The sequence below is a fragment of the Tenebrio molitor genome, chromosome 3 (assembly GCF_963966145.1).
Source record: "Tenebrio molitor chromosome 3, icTenMoli1.1, whole genome shotgun sequence".
Lineage (NCBI taxonomy): Eukaryota > Metazoa > Arthropoda > Insecta > Coleoptera > Tenebrionidae > Tenebrio > Tenebrio molitor.
The window spans coordinates 19860214-19879342 of NC_091048.1; the positions used below are offsets into that span (position 1 = coordinate 19860214).

The window sequence follows — 19129 nt, forward strand, 5'->3', positions numbered from 1 at the left end:
TCAAATGTAATTTATATTTTTAATAAAATTATAATAAAGAATCTAGTGGTTTATTTCATTATTTCCTTACTTTGCAGTTCATAATCATCCGGATAGAGATGACTAACCTAAGTCAGCATCTTCAAGCTTCACATAATTGCGATTAAGCAATATTTTACATCACAATATGGTAGTGATAGTAGCAATAAGACAACATGAATATGTGAAAGTTGATTTATATTTACATTACTACAAAATAAATAATAACATTTAGGAACACACAAATTCACTCTTTAGTTCTATATTCTCGTAAAAAATGTTTAAAATGTTGACTCTTAATTAAATCATGCATGGCGCAAGGAAGACACCTGACACCTTCCATATCACTTTCACCTTTGCATGATGGACACTTATATTTAATCGGCACAGGCTTTTTTTTTCTCGTGTAGCTCCAGGAAAATTTATTCTTCTGTCTGTTCAACAAACTTGATATTGGTTGTTCTTCCAACTATTCCTTCACTAACCATAAAAATGTTTTTTCCTTGTTTCAATAAATTGTTTAAAGTTTGAATAACTTTTTCGCTAAATTTTTCTGTAAACCGTTGTGGAAGAGGCGTTTTAAATTCACTACAATCAACGACTACTTGTTCACCAAACTGAGTTTCCGTCTTAATAAATCTTTTAATGGGGAATCTTCTATCAATTTCTAAATAACTTGCCCTCACATATGGCACAAGATGAGTTTCTTCGTTTATAGATTTTAAGAAATGACTCATCGTTTAATTTTGATACTATGCAGCTGCTTTAATACTATGAAAATGTAAGTTCAGCATACAATTATAAAATGATCCCCCACTACCTCAATGTTTACATGAATGAAAACACAATGACCCCTTCAGAAAAATAAAGATCATGCAAAATGCTACTTATTTGCATGAATCAAAAACTATGATTTGCACAGAGCACAGAAATATGAAACATCAATATTTTCCTCAATGTTTCTAGCTTATAAAAATATAAGTCACGCAAAATACCGCTTACTTACATGAATCAAAATAGTATATTGTATATCAAGAGTTGAAAATGAAATCGAATTTTCAACACGTGGTTTACACGATATTTTTCCGACGACCACAAAAAAAAAACGCTAATATTCGGCATCCCTTCAAACTTCAAATATCATTCGACAGAGCTGCGGACAAAATAATTATGCCGTTGCGGGGAGATAGACATCGTTACTCATCGGCCCGTGTACAATATAAAAACACACAGCTGTCGGCCAATCAGATTTCTCAAATTTTTCATTGTACACGGTTAGGCTGTTCGTTCGTGTTCGTGTTGAAATCGTTTGCAATTTTAAATTTTCACTAAGGAAAAACCGTGTGAAATGTGTCATATTTCACAGTGGTCGTCTGAAAACCATGTTTTTGATGGAACCAAAACGGATGTAATGATCAGATAATTTACTCTGAATCAAAAACTATGTTTTGACTAAACTACAAACGCAAATTAAAACTAGCGTTTTGATCGCGACATGACTGATACAGTTGAAGGTCACGCAAAACACATGATTCAAAAACGTGATTTTTGAGTGAGCCAGAACCAGCACTATACAGGCTGATTCACGTAGCCCGTTCATTAGAAACTTTTCGATTTCCCAAAATCATATTAATATGAAAATTGGTAGTTCACTAATATCGACTACTCCAAGTTCAAATGAAATATTTTAAAAATGGCGGCACTTCCGGAAATACCGGAAATCGATGCCATCTTTATTTTTTTAAATAGAAAGGCCCCATTTTGACTTCACATTTCGATTCTACGTTAACTTTTGAGTTTAGTACGTCTTTTTGTCAATACTTATCTGTTATCGTTTCTTACCTATGTCATCTTTTTTGCAAAAAAGTGAGGTTGCAGGGCTTCATTAAAAAATTTATAATTCCTGTCCCATCACAAATAAATAATTTATTTTTACTTTACTGACTTGCCAAAGATTTGGCCGCTTTTTTGCGCTATCAACGACATTTTTTTTATGTTTCATAGGCCTACTGCAATTTTTTAAAATTGATAATCAAAAAATGTCGAAAACTTCATTTTTTTAAATGGCAATTACCATTTCTGATGCTAGATATAATTGTAAAATTAAATTTTAAGGCCACTTTTATTAACATTATGTATGCCTATTTGCAGCCGTTTAGGCGTAATTTCAATTTTTTGAATAAAATATTCTTTTTTATAAGCAATTGTTTTATATGAATTTTTATTCAAAAATAGCATTGCAATAAATCTATTAAACTACGAGTGCTTTAAGAGATAGCCATAAACGACTCCAAATTGAATACAACAATAGACCTATTAGAGACGCAGATTCTAAAAAGGGCCTTTAAAACACTAAAGCTTTAAGTGTTGCTTAGGTAACAACAAATTCACCTACATTTTGAACAATGATAAATAGACATTTATATACAATTTATGATAGCAACGAAACAACAACAATTGACCATTTCTATATCAACGATTGATGACACAGATTAGGTACTTCGGAAAGGGTATTTCAATTCACTTTTTTTGTTATAATTTTCAGATTGTAGTGCAGGTATAATAAAAAATAGCGTATGATACACGTTTATAAGGGCTTTTAAAGCACTTGCGACGTCAAAAGCAAACTCGTCGCGCGTGCTTTAAAGGCTTCCTTATAAACTTGTCTCATAATATACTATTTTAAATTAACGATTGAATCCAACAATATTGAGTTTTGCACCCACTTCAACTCCTGTGTGTGAAAGGTGTATACTCACTTATTCACATCATTTATATGGAGCGGCAACCATAAATTTTACACAGTTTTTATGCCTACTTGGACTAGAATCATTTAGAATAACCCTCTATAACTATATTTAATATATTTTAAATCAAAAGACAAATATCCACGTTAACTTTGGGAATCTATTGTGGGTTGCATAGGTATGTAGGAATCTAAACATTCGAATAAGATTACAATATAAGGTATTTATTATTATACATATTATTACATAATATGACAAAACAAATCTTTTTTTAAAGTAAATTATTTAACTTAAAATGTGTAGGTATAATATTTTTTTGTTCGACACTGTCAGAATTTGAGAATTTTCTCCTATGTGAACGGATTTTGATAAATGTCACAGCTTGTCAAAACGAAACGTCAAGCTAATTTTAAAGGTTTTAAGCGATTTGGAGCCTTTAAGGGGCTCGTCGAACAAAAAAACGTTGTATTCAACTCGTTCGTGTGTAAATTGGGCCTTTTTTGGCACGTGTGGGCCATTTTAAAACGCGAGTGAAACACACAAACTCGTCAAATAAACTACTATTCTTCCTGCTAATATTGCATAACAGTCAAAATTTTATAAAACAAGCGATGTTGTACTATTGCGATCAAAAAATTTTGGACACTAATGTCATCGTGCTGTCATACATTCTAAAACGACCCTTATGTATTAATAACCTCAATTTTGATTGTGTCAATTTTGAAAATGTGAATGTCAGATTTACCGAGAAAATATTCAAAAAGTTGTAAAAATCAGGCAAATGGAATAAATAGTTATTTTTATTTACACTACGAGAGAGGAAGGTAAAGCTTTTGTTCACGCGAATTGCATGTTCGGCCACGACGCGCAGCGGAGTGGACGATGCAATTCAAGTGAACAAAAGCGGCCTTACTCTCGAGTGCTGTATTTGATTTTGTTCGATACCTGACATAACTCCTTAGAAAATGAGTGCAACTTTATATTCAAAATTTGGGGAATAAAAGAAAATGTAGGTTAATTTAAAAAAAGAAAAAAAGATTGATTTTGGAATTGTAAGTTTATTTAGAACTGTGTAAAGTATAGGAATTCTTTAAAGCCCGTAGGGTAAAATAAAGTAAAGTAGTAGTAGTAAATATTGTTCCTCATATTCAAAATTTTAAATAAAATTAAAGTAAAATAAATAAATCACATTTTTGGAGAGATCTGTTGCTATGGAAAAAATAAAATACAAAATAAACAAAGTTTTGCAAAGTCAATAAAGTGATTGTGCGTTGTGGAAATCGATGACGAAGAATTCTGTGTTCCTGATGACGTCCTGGAAGAGGCAAGTGTCACGAAGTAGATACCAAATGGTGCCTACGAAATCAAAATTACGATACCAGAAAGAATTGGAAATATTTACACAATGGCAGACCGAGATCAAGGGAAAAGACGAAAGCAGCATCAGCGCGGTTGTGATATTCAATGTTGAAGAGTACACTGTTTGTATTTCAAAACGTTGATATCTCCAGGTATCCAGGTAAGAGGTTTTTTAATAAGCTATTAGTTGTTTTAATATAATAAATTGTACAGGTTCAACAGTCTCACCTCCTTTTTGAAAACAAAATGTAGAAACTATCAGCCGAAAAAAGCTACAACTTCTTCAAGAAACGATGTTTGCAAGTTTTTACTGGAAGCGGCGGACCAAGAGTGGATCCTTCAGAAAGTTGTACTGATGATGGGCATATTCGGTGGCCGTCGTGATTAATTATGTAAAGTGATGAATTGTTATACAGCGAGTTTTTTTTAAGACTGGCCATAGGGTTTTACAAGCTACATTTTTCAACCCCCTGTTAACTTTTGTCCTCATAAAAATATTCAACTCAGTTTTGTAGTAAAGTTGTGGGATATCATAATGTATTGAAACAATTTCAATTTAATAACCAGAATCAAGGAATAAGTTATAGCAAAAAGACATTTTTTGAATTCCGTTTGCTCTAATTTTAAATTTTCAGTAGGCTAAAATTTCACCTGACATTTGTAATTTTGATATGTAATTGATTATGTGATTGCTTAATTGCCTCTGGAGGCCATTTTGAACATTTCATTTAATTTTTATTAAAGTAAAGAAACTTGTTATAACATAAATAATGAATCTATCGTTATAAAATGTAAAATATTAATGTTCACACTATTTTTTGCAAATAACATTTTATTTGTAAATTGTCTATTACAACCATTTAGGTATTACAAATACAAAGTTAACAGGAGGTTGAAAAATTAGCATGTAAAACCCTCTGGCCAGTCTTAAAAAAACGCACTGTATACGTTATTCACGTTGAATTGAACATTTCAAGGTCAAATAATTTAGCAAACAGTGACATGCAGGTAAATACCGTTCACGATGGATTGAGCATTGCTAAATTCGCATTATGTTGGTTAGCTGCATGTCACTATTTACAAAACATAATTACAGAGCCAAAAAATAAAATTATTTGACCTTGAAATATTCAACTCCACGTGAATAACGTTTAGTTATTATTGGTATGTAATTATTTTCAATATACAGTGTGGAATCAAATGATTTACATCTAGTTACCTTTGGAATTTTTGCACATGTAAATTTTCCTGTACCGCTCCACTTTTTTTTTTCGAAGTGCCGAACTATTAGTTCTGTCAATAAATGTCATCAATCGAATTGACAATTGTTACAATTTACTAAATTGAATTAACAAACGTTGGTGGCCACTTTCAACACTAGCTGTGACTTGCTTATGTTAGCTCCTTTTTAATTTCAATCTCAACTTTGCATTCATATCATCCCTTCGCAATAAATCACATTTGGAATTTGGATATATATTTTGAGGTTAGGCTTTCTTTTTTTGTAGAGCGGCATTTCGTATTTTTACAAGGGTAATGCAAAGGTAACTAGATGTAAATCATTTTATTCCACACTGTACAAATTCTTTTTCATAAAATCGAATTTCAATTATGCGTGAGCGAAAGTGCGTGAGCGAAAGTACGTGAGCGAAAGTGCGTGAGCGAAAGTGGAACCTTGACTCACTGGTAACCATGGATACAGACCCACTTTCTAGGGAGGTATCGAACAAATAAAATTATTTGACCTTGAAATGTTCAACTCCACGTGAATAACGTTTAGTTATTATTGGTATGTAATTATTTTCAATATACAAATTCTTTTTCATAAAATCGAATTTCAATTATTCGTGAGCGAAAGTGCGTGAGCGAAAGTACGTGAGCGAAAGTGCGTGAGCGAAAGAGAATGAGCGAAAGTGGAACCTTCACCCACTGGTAACCATGGATACAGACCCACTTTCTAGGGAGGTATCGAACAAACGAGGTTTTAATTAATAAAAAATATAAAACAAATACCCAAATGTACTCGCATATTAAAAAAATTATATTTTAAACCGGTGTCAAATTGACAACAATTTCATCTTTCATGTGACAGTTTCAATAAAGCATGATTTAGAGTAATTTTTTTATCTACGATCGCGTAAAAAGTAGGCACTTTTTGCACTAAAAATCGTTGTCAAAGTTGACGTTTAGAGAAACTGACGGAATCGTTCTCTAAAAGTTTTAGAGCACGATTTTTCGCTTTTATGGCACAGAACTGTCAGAATACAACAATCGAATTTGTTGGAAACATTGTTTAGGTTGCTAAACGACGTGGTTCTCAAACGACTTTGGTTATTCATCAAATATTGAACCAATGATAATTATTTTATACAAATTTATGTTGAAACCGGTGTGATGATCTCACGATCGTAGATAAAATGTTGTAAGACATACGTGTAAAAAGTTCCTTTGTTGCACTCACATCTTTTAAAATACTCCCTCGTACCTCGGTCGTATTTTAAACCCGTTCGTGCAATAAAGGATAACTGTTTACACTTATATCTTAAATAACTATTAATGTGAGAACTTTGGTGTCCAAAATTTTATGATTGTAATAGTACCTATAACCATCACTTATTACAATAACTGTTCGTTATCTCGTTCAAGAACGTTTTTATAAAATGTCAGTGCAGCGCGATGTAGAAAGACAAACTGTTCGAAATCGATAAAATTAATGTGTGTGCGTCTCACAGATTTTACAGCACCAGCAACATCGCATTTTCTTTCGTGAATCATCTTATCAACCATGTACAAGAAGCAAACCATTAAACCGCTGGATCTGATTCCATCACTAGAAATCATAATAAATGTGTGTATCAAGAAATGACATTCACACAGTGGGTCATATGTGTTAAAAAACAGAAAAGTGAAAACTTCATGATAAAATAATAATTCTCAACAAAATTGCAAAGTAGATCTGCATTTTGTATGATAGAATAATTAGAACAGAGCTAGGTAAGAACCTTTTCAGTGACGTTTTTTTATCCTTTTTGAACCACCGTGTATACCTACATAGTATACAGAGTGATTCTGAAATAAGTTTGGAAAAAAAAACGGTAATTGGCGATGATGAGAAGAAGTGATAGACAAAAATATTTCTTATAAAAGTTTTTTCGTTTTCGAGATACAAATGATTCAAAAATTGGTAAAATTGCTAGTACGCTGCTGAGTTAATAGTATATTATATACCAAGGTGGAGAAGTTCATGATTATAGCCAGAGCGCCAAGATTAGAGCCCGAGGCGCGCCGAGGGTTGTAAGGCGCGAAGGCTATAAGGGACTTCTCCACCGTGGTTTTTACTTTATTACTAGTAGTGAAAAAATAGTATATTATGATACAAGTTTTGTAAGGAAGCCTTTAAAGCACGCGCGACGAGTTTAAGAGCACGACGCGTAGCGGAGTGCTTTTAACGTCGCAAGTGCTTTAAAGGCCCTTATAAACGTGTATCATACGCTATTTTTTATTATACCTGCACTACAATCTGAAAATTATAACAAAAAAAGTGAATTGAAATACCTTTTCCGAAGTACCTAATCTGTGTCATCAATCGTTGATATAGAAATGGTCAATTATTGTTGTTTCGTTGCTATCATAAATTGTATATAAATGTCTATTTATCATTGTTCAAAATGTAGGTGAATTTGTTGTTACCTAAGCAACCCTTAAAGCTTTAGTGTTTTAAAGGCCCTTTTTCGCACGCATTTTAGTGTCAAAAACAGGGATTATGATTCAGGTATAATAAAAAAATTATTAATTGATTATCCTGGTAGTTTAGCGTTTAGGTTTACCAAGAATAATAATCAAAGATAAAAGTTGCCCGTAGTCACAAACGTGACAACATTAGGTACTCCCCTTTCGATCATTTTCATTGAAACATTTACAAAGTGCTTGCACCTACGACTTTATGGTTGCTAATGAAGTGAACAAATTCGGACAAATTTTGCCTATTCATAGCTGTCGAAAATCCGAGGATATTGGGTAATGTGCATTCTTTTGATTTCACTTCCAAAAGTCATTTACGCAGAATGATTTCGTAAAGGATACTCCACATTTTTTTTCCAAACTTATTTCAGAATCACCTGTATAAGCTCCTGTCAAACTTACTCGCAGCAAAATAAAATTCGACCCCCTTGTGAGTTTTCTTTCCTTATTGCATCCCAAATGTCCAACATCAGGTCGGTGCTGTCTGGTACTCCTTTAATTTTGGGCCATTTTTTGACGTTGAAAACTGACGGGGGTTTTTTCAGCTTCAGCTAAAACGAGTACAATGAACGGTCAGGGTAAAATAAAAAAGCACCACATTACTCCATTAATTTTCAATGTAAACTTGTTGTAGTAGCGATACTCTTTAATAGTATCCAATTCAATTGTGACTTCTTTTATGTTAGTTTTGATAGCCTTGTTGTGGTTTGTCGGAAAGTAGCAACAATCGTTCTAGGAAAATTTAATTTGAGTAAAAATTGTAGGGTGTTAATTGCTGTAATTTTACCGAGTTTGTACAATTCAGCTCGTTTAAATTGATGATCACTTCAACTTGGTTTTGTATAACCATTAACCAAAAATCTGATAGGGTGTTGCGCAGTGGTTGTTGAGCCACAATATAGTTTTCCTTTTGCTTGTAGTCAACCACGTACATGGCATGGATGTAATCTGATTCAGCGTCTGGTGATACTTGTAATGTCACTCGGCTGTGTTCAACTAAACACAAAATGTTGAATTGTCAATTTAATATCAAATGTGGTGTGGTGTACAAACCAGGAAGCAGATTATTATCATTTTGATAACGGTTCTTCTTTGGCTCATCCCAGCAAGGAGTGTAGGGTGTAAGAGCACTGAACATCCATTCTCTGTGTTCCAAAAGTTTCGACCACATTTTTTTAATGGTATTATCCTCAAACAACTTGTTACAGTAAGCTTCATAGTCTTGGTTTAACTCAATCGCATCATTCCTGTAGTTAAGGTTCTCATAAATTATGAGATGAGCTAGTTGGTATTGTTTCTAAAACAGTGAATAATAATCGAATTGATATTTTTACCAGAACTTTTTACCAAATTCTGGACCATATCGGCTCTACTGTTTCTCAGTTTTTTGGTGGTCTCGAACAAATTGAACAAACCACTGCTTGCAACTTCTCGTAAAGCTATGTCGCACAAGACCAGAGTTGCTGATCTGCCTAAGCCACCCCTACAAAATATTTTTAAGTTTCCTCGTTTTCATGTTTTTACTAAATCGTACAAACAGTGAAATACCACTGGTACAGAGTGATGGGGTATGGATAATAGGTCATTCATGAACTCGGCGAAAACGTGGGACGACAAGAAATTATTGGACCACGTGTTAAAATGAAGATGATTAAGCTACAAAATTAGAATTTAAATGGGATACACAGTGGGTTTATTTATACTTGTACCTTCCTAGACTCTCCAAATCGCTGTAAAACTAACATTCTGTGCTCGTAAAATTCATATGACGAGACTTTAGGTGAGTAAATTTCCATGCCATCGCACCTCATTTGACAGTCTGTTTGCGGCCAATAGCAGTAATATTTTTCATCGTTGTGACTTATCATTACAATATATTCTACTTTCTCTTGCCAGATCATTCGCCAGAAATCTGTGAAGGTCTTTTCCGTAGGATTTTGTGTAACAATATATTCTTTAGGATTATCGAAACACTAAAAACGCCAGTTGACTAAATACATTTTAGATTTTTCGAAATAAATTTTACCTGTACGTAACTGGCATTTATGTAATCTGTAGATCGGTGTTCGTCACCCAAAGTTTTGTGGAGTTTGACTCGATTTTCATCATCTAAAATTTTTACTAAGAGACTGAACATTTTGAAACAGAAAACACTTACAAGGAAGAATGTTGGGATATCTATTCTTTTCCAAATTTTCCGGCTTTTTGCCTTCATTGCTTTCTTTCAAATATCCAGAAGGAAGAGACTAAAATACGTGTCTAAATTATATATATACGTTTTTTTAATTATATATACTTTAAGAAGAGTAAAATTGTGTATAGGTGCTATAAACATAAAAAATACATACCTCAAACTGCGCTTTGAGATCGTCAGAAGTTTTCTCCCTGTTAAACACTTGATGAATGTAATTTGAAAAAAGTGGCCCTTTAATTGAAGGCCATTGATCACGTGTTGCCGAATTGTCAGTTTTTGAATTTAATAATATTTCTGTATCTTCGTTTTCATTCTTTCTGAATACTACTGCTTCTAAAATTTTACTGTTAATTTACAATTACAGTGTGCGAAATACGAAATTATACCACCAGGTCCCAATTTGGATTTTCTCTTTTTAAAGTAAACAAATATTAACACCGATGCAATGAACACAATAGGAAGAATTATCAGCAGGTATAGAGGGTTGAAGGAAGATGTAGCGAGATCACTAGATCTCTTGTCCTCTATTACACTCGTAGCATTCTTATCTATAACATTCCTACTATATTTTTTGTAATCCGGTAAGCTGGATGTTGTATTTATTTTTTCATTTAAAGCATTTTCACAAGACACATTAGAAATACTATTGTCAATGAGTATGTATCTTTTATTCTCTTCACAACTTAGATTTGAAGACAAATATGCAGTGTCGCCAATAGCCGAAAACCCTTTTTCAACAGAGGTATGGTTCGTTGTTACTGATATGTTGAAACAAGTAGTAAAGTTTTTCAATGGAAATTGTTGTTTTTTCCATTTTCCGTTGCCCTAAAAAGAGATCTTTTTAATTGTGGTTAAGGTATATTAATTTGTTACAATAAAGTTACAGTAAACGATTCAGTAATATTATTATGGGTTGAGTTTAATAATTGAATTGTAATATTGCAGCCAGGACACATTGCCAAATACATAGAAAAACATCCTGTTTCTATAATTGTGCAGTTTTCTAGTTTTGTGTAGATCGTTTCTGTTTTACTTTGAGTCGTATGTAGATAAGTATCTGTAATAGATAGATCCAGATATAAGTAAACTAAAACAATCAATTGTACACCGAAGCAAGACACAATTATTTGACAACATAATATTTTCTTTATTACTTACAGTTGTGCAGTTTCCACACGTTCATTGCATTGCTGATGTAATATTGTGAAGCAGTGACATTGGATGGGATACAACAGCTGTTGCCGATATTGGTACACTCGAATGTATTGTTTTTTAGTTTTAGGTGATACCACTGAAAACGTCAGCGAAAATAATAAACTAAGAAACCACACATTGGTAGTTTAATAGTTATTTAGACAACGAGTGTTAGAAGTGCAACTTTTTTTCATAAGTGTGGAAGTTTATTAAACGAGTCGTAGACCAGTTAAATAATCCACACGCATGAAAAAAAAAGCACGCTAACACGAGTTGTCTATAAAAAATTTTTAAATTTCATAAATCAAAACCTATTTTAACTGTAATTTGTGCTTCCATTTTGGTCAAGTGCGGTGGCCGGTTGTGGTAACTAAGGAAACATTATATGTTTATTGTTTTAAAATTAATTTGTCAGTTTTATGTCAGTCTCAATAAAAGTCAAAATGAGTGATTCAGATGAAGATCCTGAAATTACTAGTGGACTAAAGAAAGGTGGGTTTAATGTTACTAATTGTTCTAATCGTTATTTCAATTTTCATTTTGATAAATCACTTCTCTGTAGAATCTACGTAGGTATATCGTTTATTCATGGATTAAAACTAAGCAGTTAAATTTAAAAAAAATTGATTTGTCTAAATTTTCATTTAAATAAATCTGTAATATAGTAATACAACTCTTTCTAAAACAAATTTCTTACTATTGACGTTTTGACAGATTCCACTGTACTATGGCGGACAAAAAATTTCGAACGACTTGTTATTCCTTTGACATATAAATGTAAAACTGGCTTTATGGTCAACTAACCTCATTTTTTATTTTTGCCTTTCTTGTCATGTCACCAGTGACAGATTAGTCAATCATAGATTAACACAAAAATTTTGGTGTGCCTATGTTGGCTCACGAATGGTGAACGTGGATGAATCTTAATCGTTTCGTCTTTGCCGTCGAAATTGCGAAAGTCGCTGCAGCCCTTAAGCTATCGAATGGTGTAGAATGTAGATACGTACCTATCTAGTTCTTAGAGGTTTAGCATCAACACAAAATCAGGAATGTCTTCATCATAGATGAAACCAAATTTATTTCTATTTACATCAAGACAGAACGACCCAACAGGTTGTATTTTGGTACGCAAATATCAAAAAATTCAAAGTACAGATCAATCCACAATACTAACAAATTATAACATTTATTTATTAAACTTAAAATTAAAAGTTTAAAATAAAAAAAACTTTACAACTAAAACTGAAGAAGTCAATATTTGATCATTGCTCCATTTTGTTGCACAACCAAGAGCAATCTATTCCTCATGGACAGGCACAGATTTCGGTGATAGTTCGGGGGTGCCTCGTTCTGTTCCACGGAAGACACCCGCCTTCTTTCAGAACCTGGACGCCGAACCACCGTCCCAGTGTGTTCCTACTTCCGCATAATGGCATGGATAGTGCCCTTCGATAAGCCTAAATTCGTCGAAATTTGCCCATACGACATACTCCTCTGGTGAAGGGTTACTATTTTGGCTTTAGTAAATTCAGATACGGCTGGCATTGTATCACTAATTTTTCGATTTAATTTATAAACGTCATAATAACAGTAAAGGGCAGCTTACTTTGACATTTTTGATATGCCAAAATTTGATCGTTCAAATTTTTTTGTCCGCCATAGTACATGGTAGTACCATATTTCAATTACAAAAAAAATTGCGGCCTAATTTACGTTTAATATTACTTATTTTTTTTTTTTAGAATAGTAACAAATTATCACTAAATGTAACGTTTAACCAAGAAACTGGTCATCGGCTATCTAAAAACTTGATTTAAGTACTTAATTTCTAATTTATATAAAATTTAATTATAGAAATTCCATTTTCCGGAAAAAATGTTCATTTGGCATTTTATTACAAACGGTTCAAGGAAATCTAAAATGTATATCGGGTGTGTCAAAAAGGTCGGACACCAAAGAAGGTACACAATTTAGGGTAATCATGGAACATGAAGAAATTTTTTTTTTGCTTTTCGCCTTTCGTTAACGTGCAAGAGCTTTTTTGGAAGTTACAACTAAACTGCCTATAAAATTAAATGATCCTGTTATTAATGTGGTAACATAATTGTATGTGTCAACTTTCAAAGGTGCCTTCAACAGATATCCAAAAATTCCTTTCACGAATATGTTTGAAATCAGTTTCTCTGTCAGTGTTAAATTAAACATGATGATTTGATGAAATTTGGTGTGGGGGAGTAGTTTTCAAACGTGGCAACATTGCTAACATAGCATAGCAACGAAAAAAAAAACCCTTATTAAAATACATTTTTGTAATATCTAGTTGTTAAAGGTGGCTTTCCGGACTGTTTGTCACCATGTAAACAACCTCATAACGGCCGGAGTCCGTTATAGGTGTCCGTTATGAGCGGGAGCGGCCGTTATAAATGACTAAATAACTATAGCAACGTAGATCTAAACTTTATTTTTCAACTTTTTTACAATTGGTACAATAATTAATGTTTAATGTTATGGGACACACCTTGAATTAATCGAAATCCGTATGCCACTAGCAGATGTAGACGAGATCGAAGATGATGCTTCAGAATTTTAACGCCAACACAAATGCGATTTTGCAGGGAATAACGATGACTTCACTTGCTCTGCGGCCATCCGGACATCGGGAATATCTTGATCGCGAGTTTTTATTCATTTCAATCGTTTATTTTCAACGGAAAGTTAACTGTTGAACCAATCTGACAAACAGCAGCAAATGGAGACAAGATCGAAGATGATGCTTCACTAACACAAGCGCGATTTTGCAGGCAATGATGATGACCTCACTTCCGGACATCGGGAATATCTTGATTGCGATTTTTTATTGATTTCATTCACTTATTTCCAACGGAAAGTTAAGCGTTGAACAAATCTGACAAACAACATTGAAACAATTTTTTTTCACAAACAACGGTTGACATGACGACGTCCTCCGCACACTTATTAATAGACTTAGGCGGAAAATAGTGAAAGCGACAAGAATACCTCCCACCATCACAATCCAGTGCAGCGCGTTCGTATGATCAAAGGATCCACGGTTCACGCTCGCAGCGAAAAAGGTAGCGGTGCGGCGCTGGAGCGGACTGGTGGGGGGCGCCAACTATTTTCCGCCTAACCCTACTTATTAATTATTCGGTTTTTTCGATGGCGTTGAAAAAAATGTGTTTCAAAAAGATAATTTTGAACGAATCGTAGAGATATTACAAAAACTATTGTACAATACAGGTCCGTTAGGGCCTTTACAGCCTCGCCAGTATTATTCGACTCGCTCTGCGAGCTCGTCTCACAAAATCTCTGGCTCGGCAGTAAAGGCTATCCTAACGGACTTCTACTGTAAAATACTACAGTGTGGAATAAAATGATTTACATCTAGTTACCTTTGCATTACCCTTGTAAAAATACGAAATGCCGCTCTACAAAAAAAAAGGAAGCCTAACCTCAAAATATTCCAAATGTGATTTATTGCGAAAGGATCATATGAATGCAAAGTAGAAATTGAAATTAAAAAGGAGCTAACAAAAGCAAGTCACAGCTAGTGTTGAAAGTGGCCACCAACGTTTGTTAATTCAATTTAGTAAATTGTAACAATTGTCAATTCGATTGATGACATTTATTGACAGAACTAATAGTTCGGCACTTCAAAAAAAAAAGTAGAGCGGTACAGGAAAATTTACATGTGCAAAAATTCCAAAGGTAACTAGATGTAAATCATTTTATTCCACACTGTATAATGTCAATTAAATTGTGACAGTTTTCGAAATGTATTCAAAATGAGTTTTACCGCAGATGAATATTGTAATATGTATTTAGCTCTTGGTGCCGCAGAAAATAACGCGGCACTTAGCTGCACAAACATACACCATGCGTTGTCCTGACGGAAGGCATCCCAGTGCGAATGTTTTTAGGCATTTTGACCAATGAATGAGAGAAAAAAATATAACCATGACAACTACATACGGTATTTTTAGTTACCTATTGCGTTGCTGCCATTTTCGTTTTCACTTTCTGGGAGTTTTTTCTTTAACTGAAAGCTGCAGAACAGTTTTTGGTACAAAATCGGGGTCTATGTTATGCTATGCTATGCTATTAAAACGCCTGTCCGTCCTTTTTGACATACCCGATATACGAGTAAATCATGTAGGGTGTTCATAGTTTTATTTAGTTTTTTAAGGTAGCAGTAGCAGCAGTGCAAAATAAATTAAGAAAATTTTGCATTAATGACAAATTAGTCATTGAAGAAATTTGCTCGCATAATTATAAAATAGAATATACGATCTTGCAACTTAATTTTTCTGTAATTTTCTAGTTAAAGGAATAAATATTTTTGTACCTGATCTTGTGTCCCATTTTGTGTTCCATCTTCTGTCCCATTGTGTCTCTGACTAAAATTTAAAGGTAAGCTTCTATTCTTAAGAATCCCGTGAAACTCTGTGTGAAAATCATGATTGTTCTTAAATGTTTCCCATCGTTCGTCTATTACAATATCGTTTATGTGATGATTGGATTCTGTGGAATTAATAACTTTCCAAACATTAGTCCCTTCGAATTTCTCTGTTAAGAGAAGGGTAATCGTAGAATTATCTAAATAGGATGATGAAGTAACTGGAACATATAATTATCAGTAGCAAGAGTGGGTAGAAAACTGCAGTAACACTAATTTACCAACGTAAGTACCATCTTTTCCCAAACCGTCATTTAAAAATATTCCAGGACTGTCACCATCCACTACACAGTACTTAGTAGAATTACTATTTTCACACGCAGCAAAAGTACAAAATAGAAGAATAAATGAAACATTATTAAACGTCTTACAATTTGTCATAGTGATTATAAATTTCTAAACGGTTTATTTAATTTTATGTTTTATCTTATGTGTTATCTCAGATATAAGATAATATAAATTTACCATTTATCAAGAACCTCAAATACTACGGATTAAACATTATTCTGCAAATAAGGATATGATAACACCCAAATACATCTGGCACAAGAGGAAGCTTTTATTGTATCTTGTTTAATAATATTTATGTAGTTACACATTTGGAACTTTTTTTTGGACACACATATTTACGGTTTACAGATTCACTTGTGAGACACGCTGTAAACACCAATCTTCTACATTAAAACTGGAAGTTACTATAAAAATTTACTCACTTTAATCGTTATCTTTCCAATGATAGTCATTTGAAACATGCGTTATCAACATAAATAGAAAGATTATTCAGAAATTTTTACACTGTGTTAAAAATCAATACAGAATGTTCGTATTAAAATTTATTCAACCTATATTCGAATATAAATATAATAAATCTGAAGATTCTGAATTTCTTTTATCTATTTTCACTGCAATATGAGAATTGCCCGATAGATTTCTTAAAACATTATCCCACTAAAAATTTCGCTACAAAATTCACAATTACTTTCTGTACAAACTGTATATCATTTATTAATTCCTCTATTGCGATTCATTTGATAAAATTATTATTATCAAACCGCAAATTTGTAAGGTACCTACATTTTATTTAAGAATAACACTACACCTTTTTCAATTGTATTTCAGAAACCATCACATGTAATTCAGATTTGTCAATTGTATTTCAGAAAGTGTTAATTGTAATTCAGAATAGTAAATTCAATTTCAGAAAGCGTTGTTTGTAATTCAGAACAGTTAATTCAATTTCAGAAAGCGTTAATTGTAATTCAGAAAGTATCAATTGTAATTCAGATCAACAACTTACTTGTACATATTCTTGTCTCAAACAACCATGTATGTACCTATACAGGGTGTCTTTGAAGTTGAGGCGTTCCTTTTAACATGTGGTAGTATGCGTTGTTCTAAAGAGTTTTAGCCAAAATCACCTTAGCAAAATGTGTATGGCAATGAAGATGCAATAAGTTAATTTTTTTGAAAATTTTGAAACCGGTCCTGCTCAAATTTGCGCTGATTTGTTAGAAATTAGAATTGACACAAAAAAATCAAATGAGCATGGACGTTAATCAAAAATACTGTCAGAGTTGTCATTTAATTGTCGGAATGGCTTTGTCATTACGAAAATAATGAGCTGACAAATATGTTGCTAATCTATGGGCAATGTTATCACGTTATCAGAATGCAGCTGCGGCGTCCAGAGAGTACGCAGAGCGATTTCCGGAAGGACACGATCCTGGGCCACGTCAGTTATTAATACATAGTACAGCGGAGAAATAGACAGGAACGGACTCAAAATTTTAGAAAACAATAAAAATATACAATTAATTATCTCCGTTAATACAAACATTTTACTAAGAAGATTTAGGCTAAAATTCTTAAGAATAATGTATAGTATCTCGTGTTACAAGGAACGCCTCAACTTCGAAAACACCCTGTATGTATAGGTTGTATTTTAATTCAATATAACAATTCTTTACAAAATTAACAGAATACAATCATATTTAACGGCCTACTAATATGTCATCTCTTGCTAAAGCGGCAGCATGATGTATGGTGGTGTGCTGCGCTGCACGAGCACAATCTCCCCGGTAATAGTATCTTTTGCTGCATCAATAATTTCCTCCAAGTAAACCAATCTTTGTTCTATAACCCCAGGTGCCACTACTTGGGGAACACGAAGATGAGTTTTTGTGTAACACTTAACTTTAGACCAAATATACTCAATAGGATTTAACATTGGTGAGGTCCCAAACTTAACAGTGTTGCGGTAGTTCCATTGGTAACTGCTTCAAGTCTCGAATGGCACGGAGCGTTATCACAAACTATCACCAAATCCGCTAACTGATTTCCCATTTCTTGCCAGTGTTGTAGGAATGATGTTGCCCAAGCATTGGCCAAATTTGCGGTGAATGACCCTCTACGCCGCTCCATTGTTACAATTCCTGCTGTCGAAATTGCTCCAATTAAATGTACATTTGTACCTCTTGCCGCTGGAAGCTGCTGTATTGCTCTCGACCCAATACGAGCACGCCCTCTTGTTCGGCGGCAAAACAAATTAAAATTTGTTTCATCGATCCAAACAATTTGTTTGCCTTGCTCTATGTAATGGTTCAAAGCCTGAACATATTCTGCGTTTCCGTTTGTTTTCTTCTATGTTTATGGCGGCTGGTTCACAATGTGTTTGTTATATAGTGAAAACCCTCCCTTCCAAATAATTTCCCACTGTGGTTACCGATACCATATTTCGGAAAATTTGCAAAATTTTCTGTTGTAGCTGCTTTAATGTGACGCTGCACTCTTCTTCTACCCATGAGATCATTACATCAATCTGTTCATCAGTTAGAATTTTTGGTTTAATGCCTCCTTTGTGTAACATAAAGTCACGTCCTGAATGCACCCATTGAAATGCTGTCTTATATTTTACACCTAATGCTACCGCCAGAGCTACCCAATCTTCGCCTTTGTTGGCTACAATCCTTTCTCGATCTTGGCACATATGTTTCTTATAACGTTGTCTTTCAATAGGCTCACTTTCATTCAAAATAACTCTACAAATTGGACAAAACACTTCTGGACCATTCTGTAAGCGTTCAGCACATTTTCTGTGTAACAGGTGTCTACATGGTAGCAATCGAATCACTGCATTTCTTGCCATTGATACTCGACAAATTGCACAATTGTCTTTTAAATTCATCATAAAAAACTTTTCTGTTTAATAATTATTGCAAACATACATTATCAACAGGATAACATCCCGTGGGATAAATGACACTTATCCCACTCATTTGAGTGGAATAAGGAACTCCATTACCGGACGCATTTCATTACTCCACTCAGTGGGATAAGTGAGCTTCATTACCCCACTCAGTGGGATAAGTAAGTTATTATTCCACTGAGTGGTGTAATGAAACT

General features: G+C 33.6%; 1 protein-coding gene across 9 annotated transcripts in view; it reads right to left on the reverse strand.

Annotated features, from left to right (window-relative positions):
- LOC138126518 (receptor-type tyrosine-protein phosphatase epsilon-like) overlaps positions 1 to 19129 on the reverse strand; it is a 195700-nt gene that overhangs the window by 28140 nt on the left and 148431 nt on the right. For 2 of the 9 annotated variants that reach the window (XM_069042275.1, XM_069042273.1), the window contains exons 1-15: positions 15949 to 16422; positions 15617 to 15888; positions 11218 to 11350; positions 10944 to 11116; positions 10446 to 10884; positions 10214 to 10392; positions 10024 to 10111; positions 9892 to 9974; positions 9575 to 9838; positions 9400 to 9521; positions 9213 to 9348; positions 8919 to 9162; positions 8653 to 8861; positions 8469 to 8597; positions 8268 to 8416 (exon numbers count right to left, since the gene is read on the reverse strand). In XM_069042275.1, coding sequence (XP_068898376.1) covers positions 8268 to 8416; positions 8469 to 8597; positions 8653 to 8861; positions 8919 to 9162; positions 9213 to 9348; positions 9400 to 9521; positions 9575 to 9838; positions 9892 to 9974; positions 10024 to 10111; positions 10214 to 10392; positions 10446 to 10884; positions 10944 to 11116; positions 11218 to 11350; positions 15617 to 15888; positions 15949 to 16108 — 2780 coding nt within the window. In that variant the 5' untranslated portion in view covers positions 16109 to 16422. Of the gene's footprint in view, positions 1 to 2968; positions 6955 to 8267; positions 8417 to 8468; positions 8598 to 8652; positions 8862 to 8918; positions 9163 to 9212; positions 9349 to 9399; positions 9522 to 9574; positions 9839 to 9891; positions 9975 to 10023; positions 10112 to 10213; positions 10393 to 10445; positions 10885 to 10943; positions 11117 to 11217; positions 11351 to 15616; positions 15889 to 15948; positions 16424 to 19129 lie in introns of those variants that run through there. The other 7 variants (XR_011157863.1, XR_011157864.1, XM_069042269.1 and 4 more) reach the window with 7 other exon arrangements.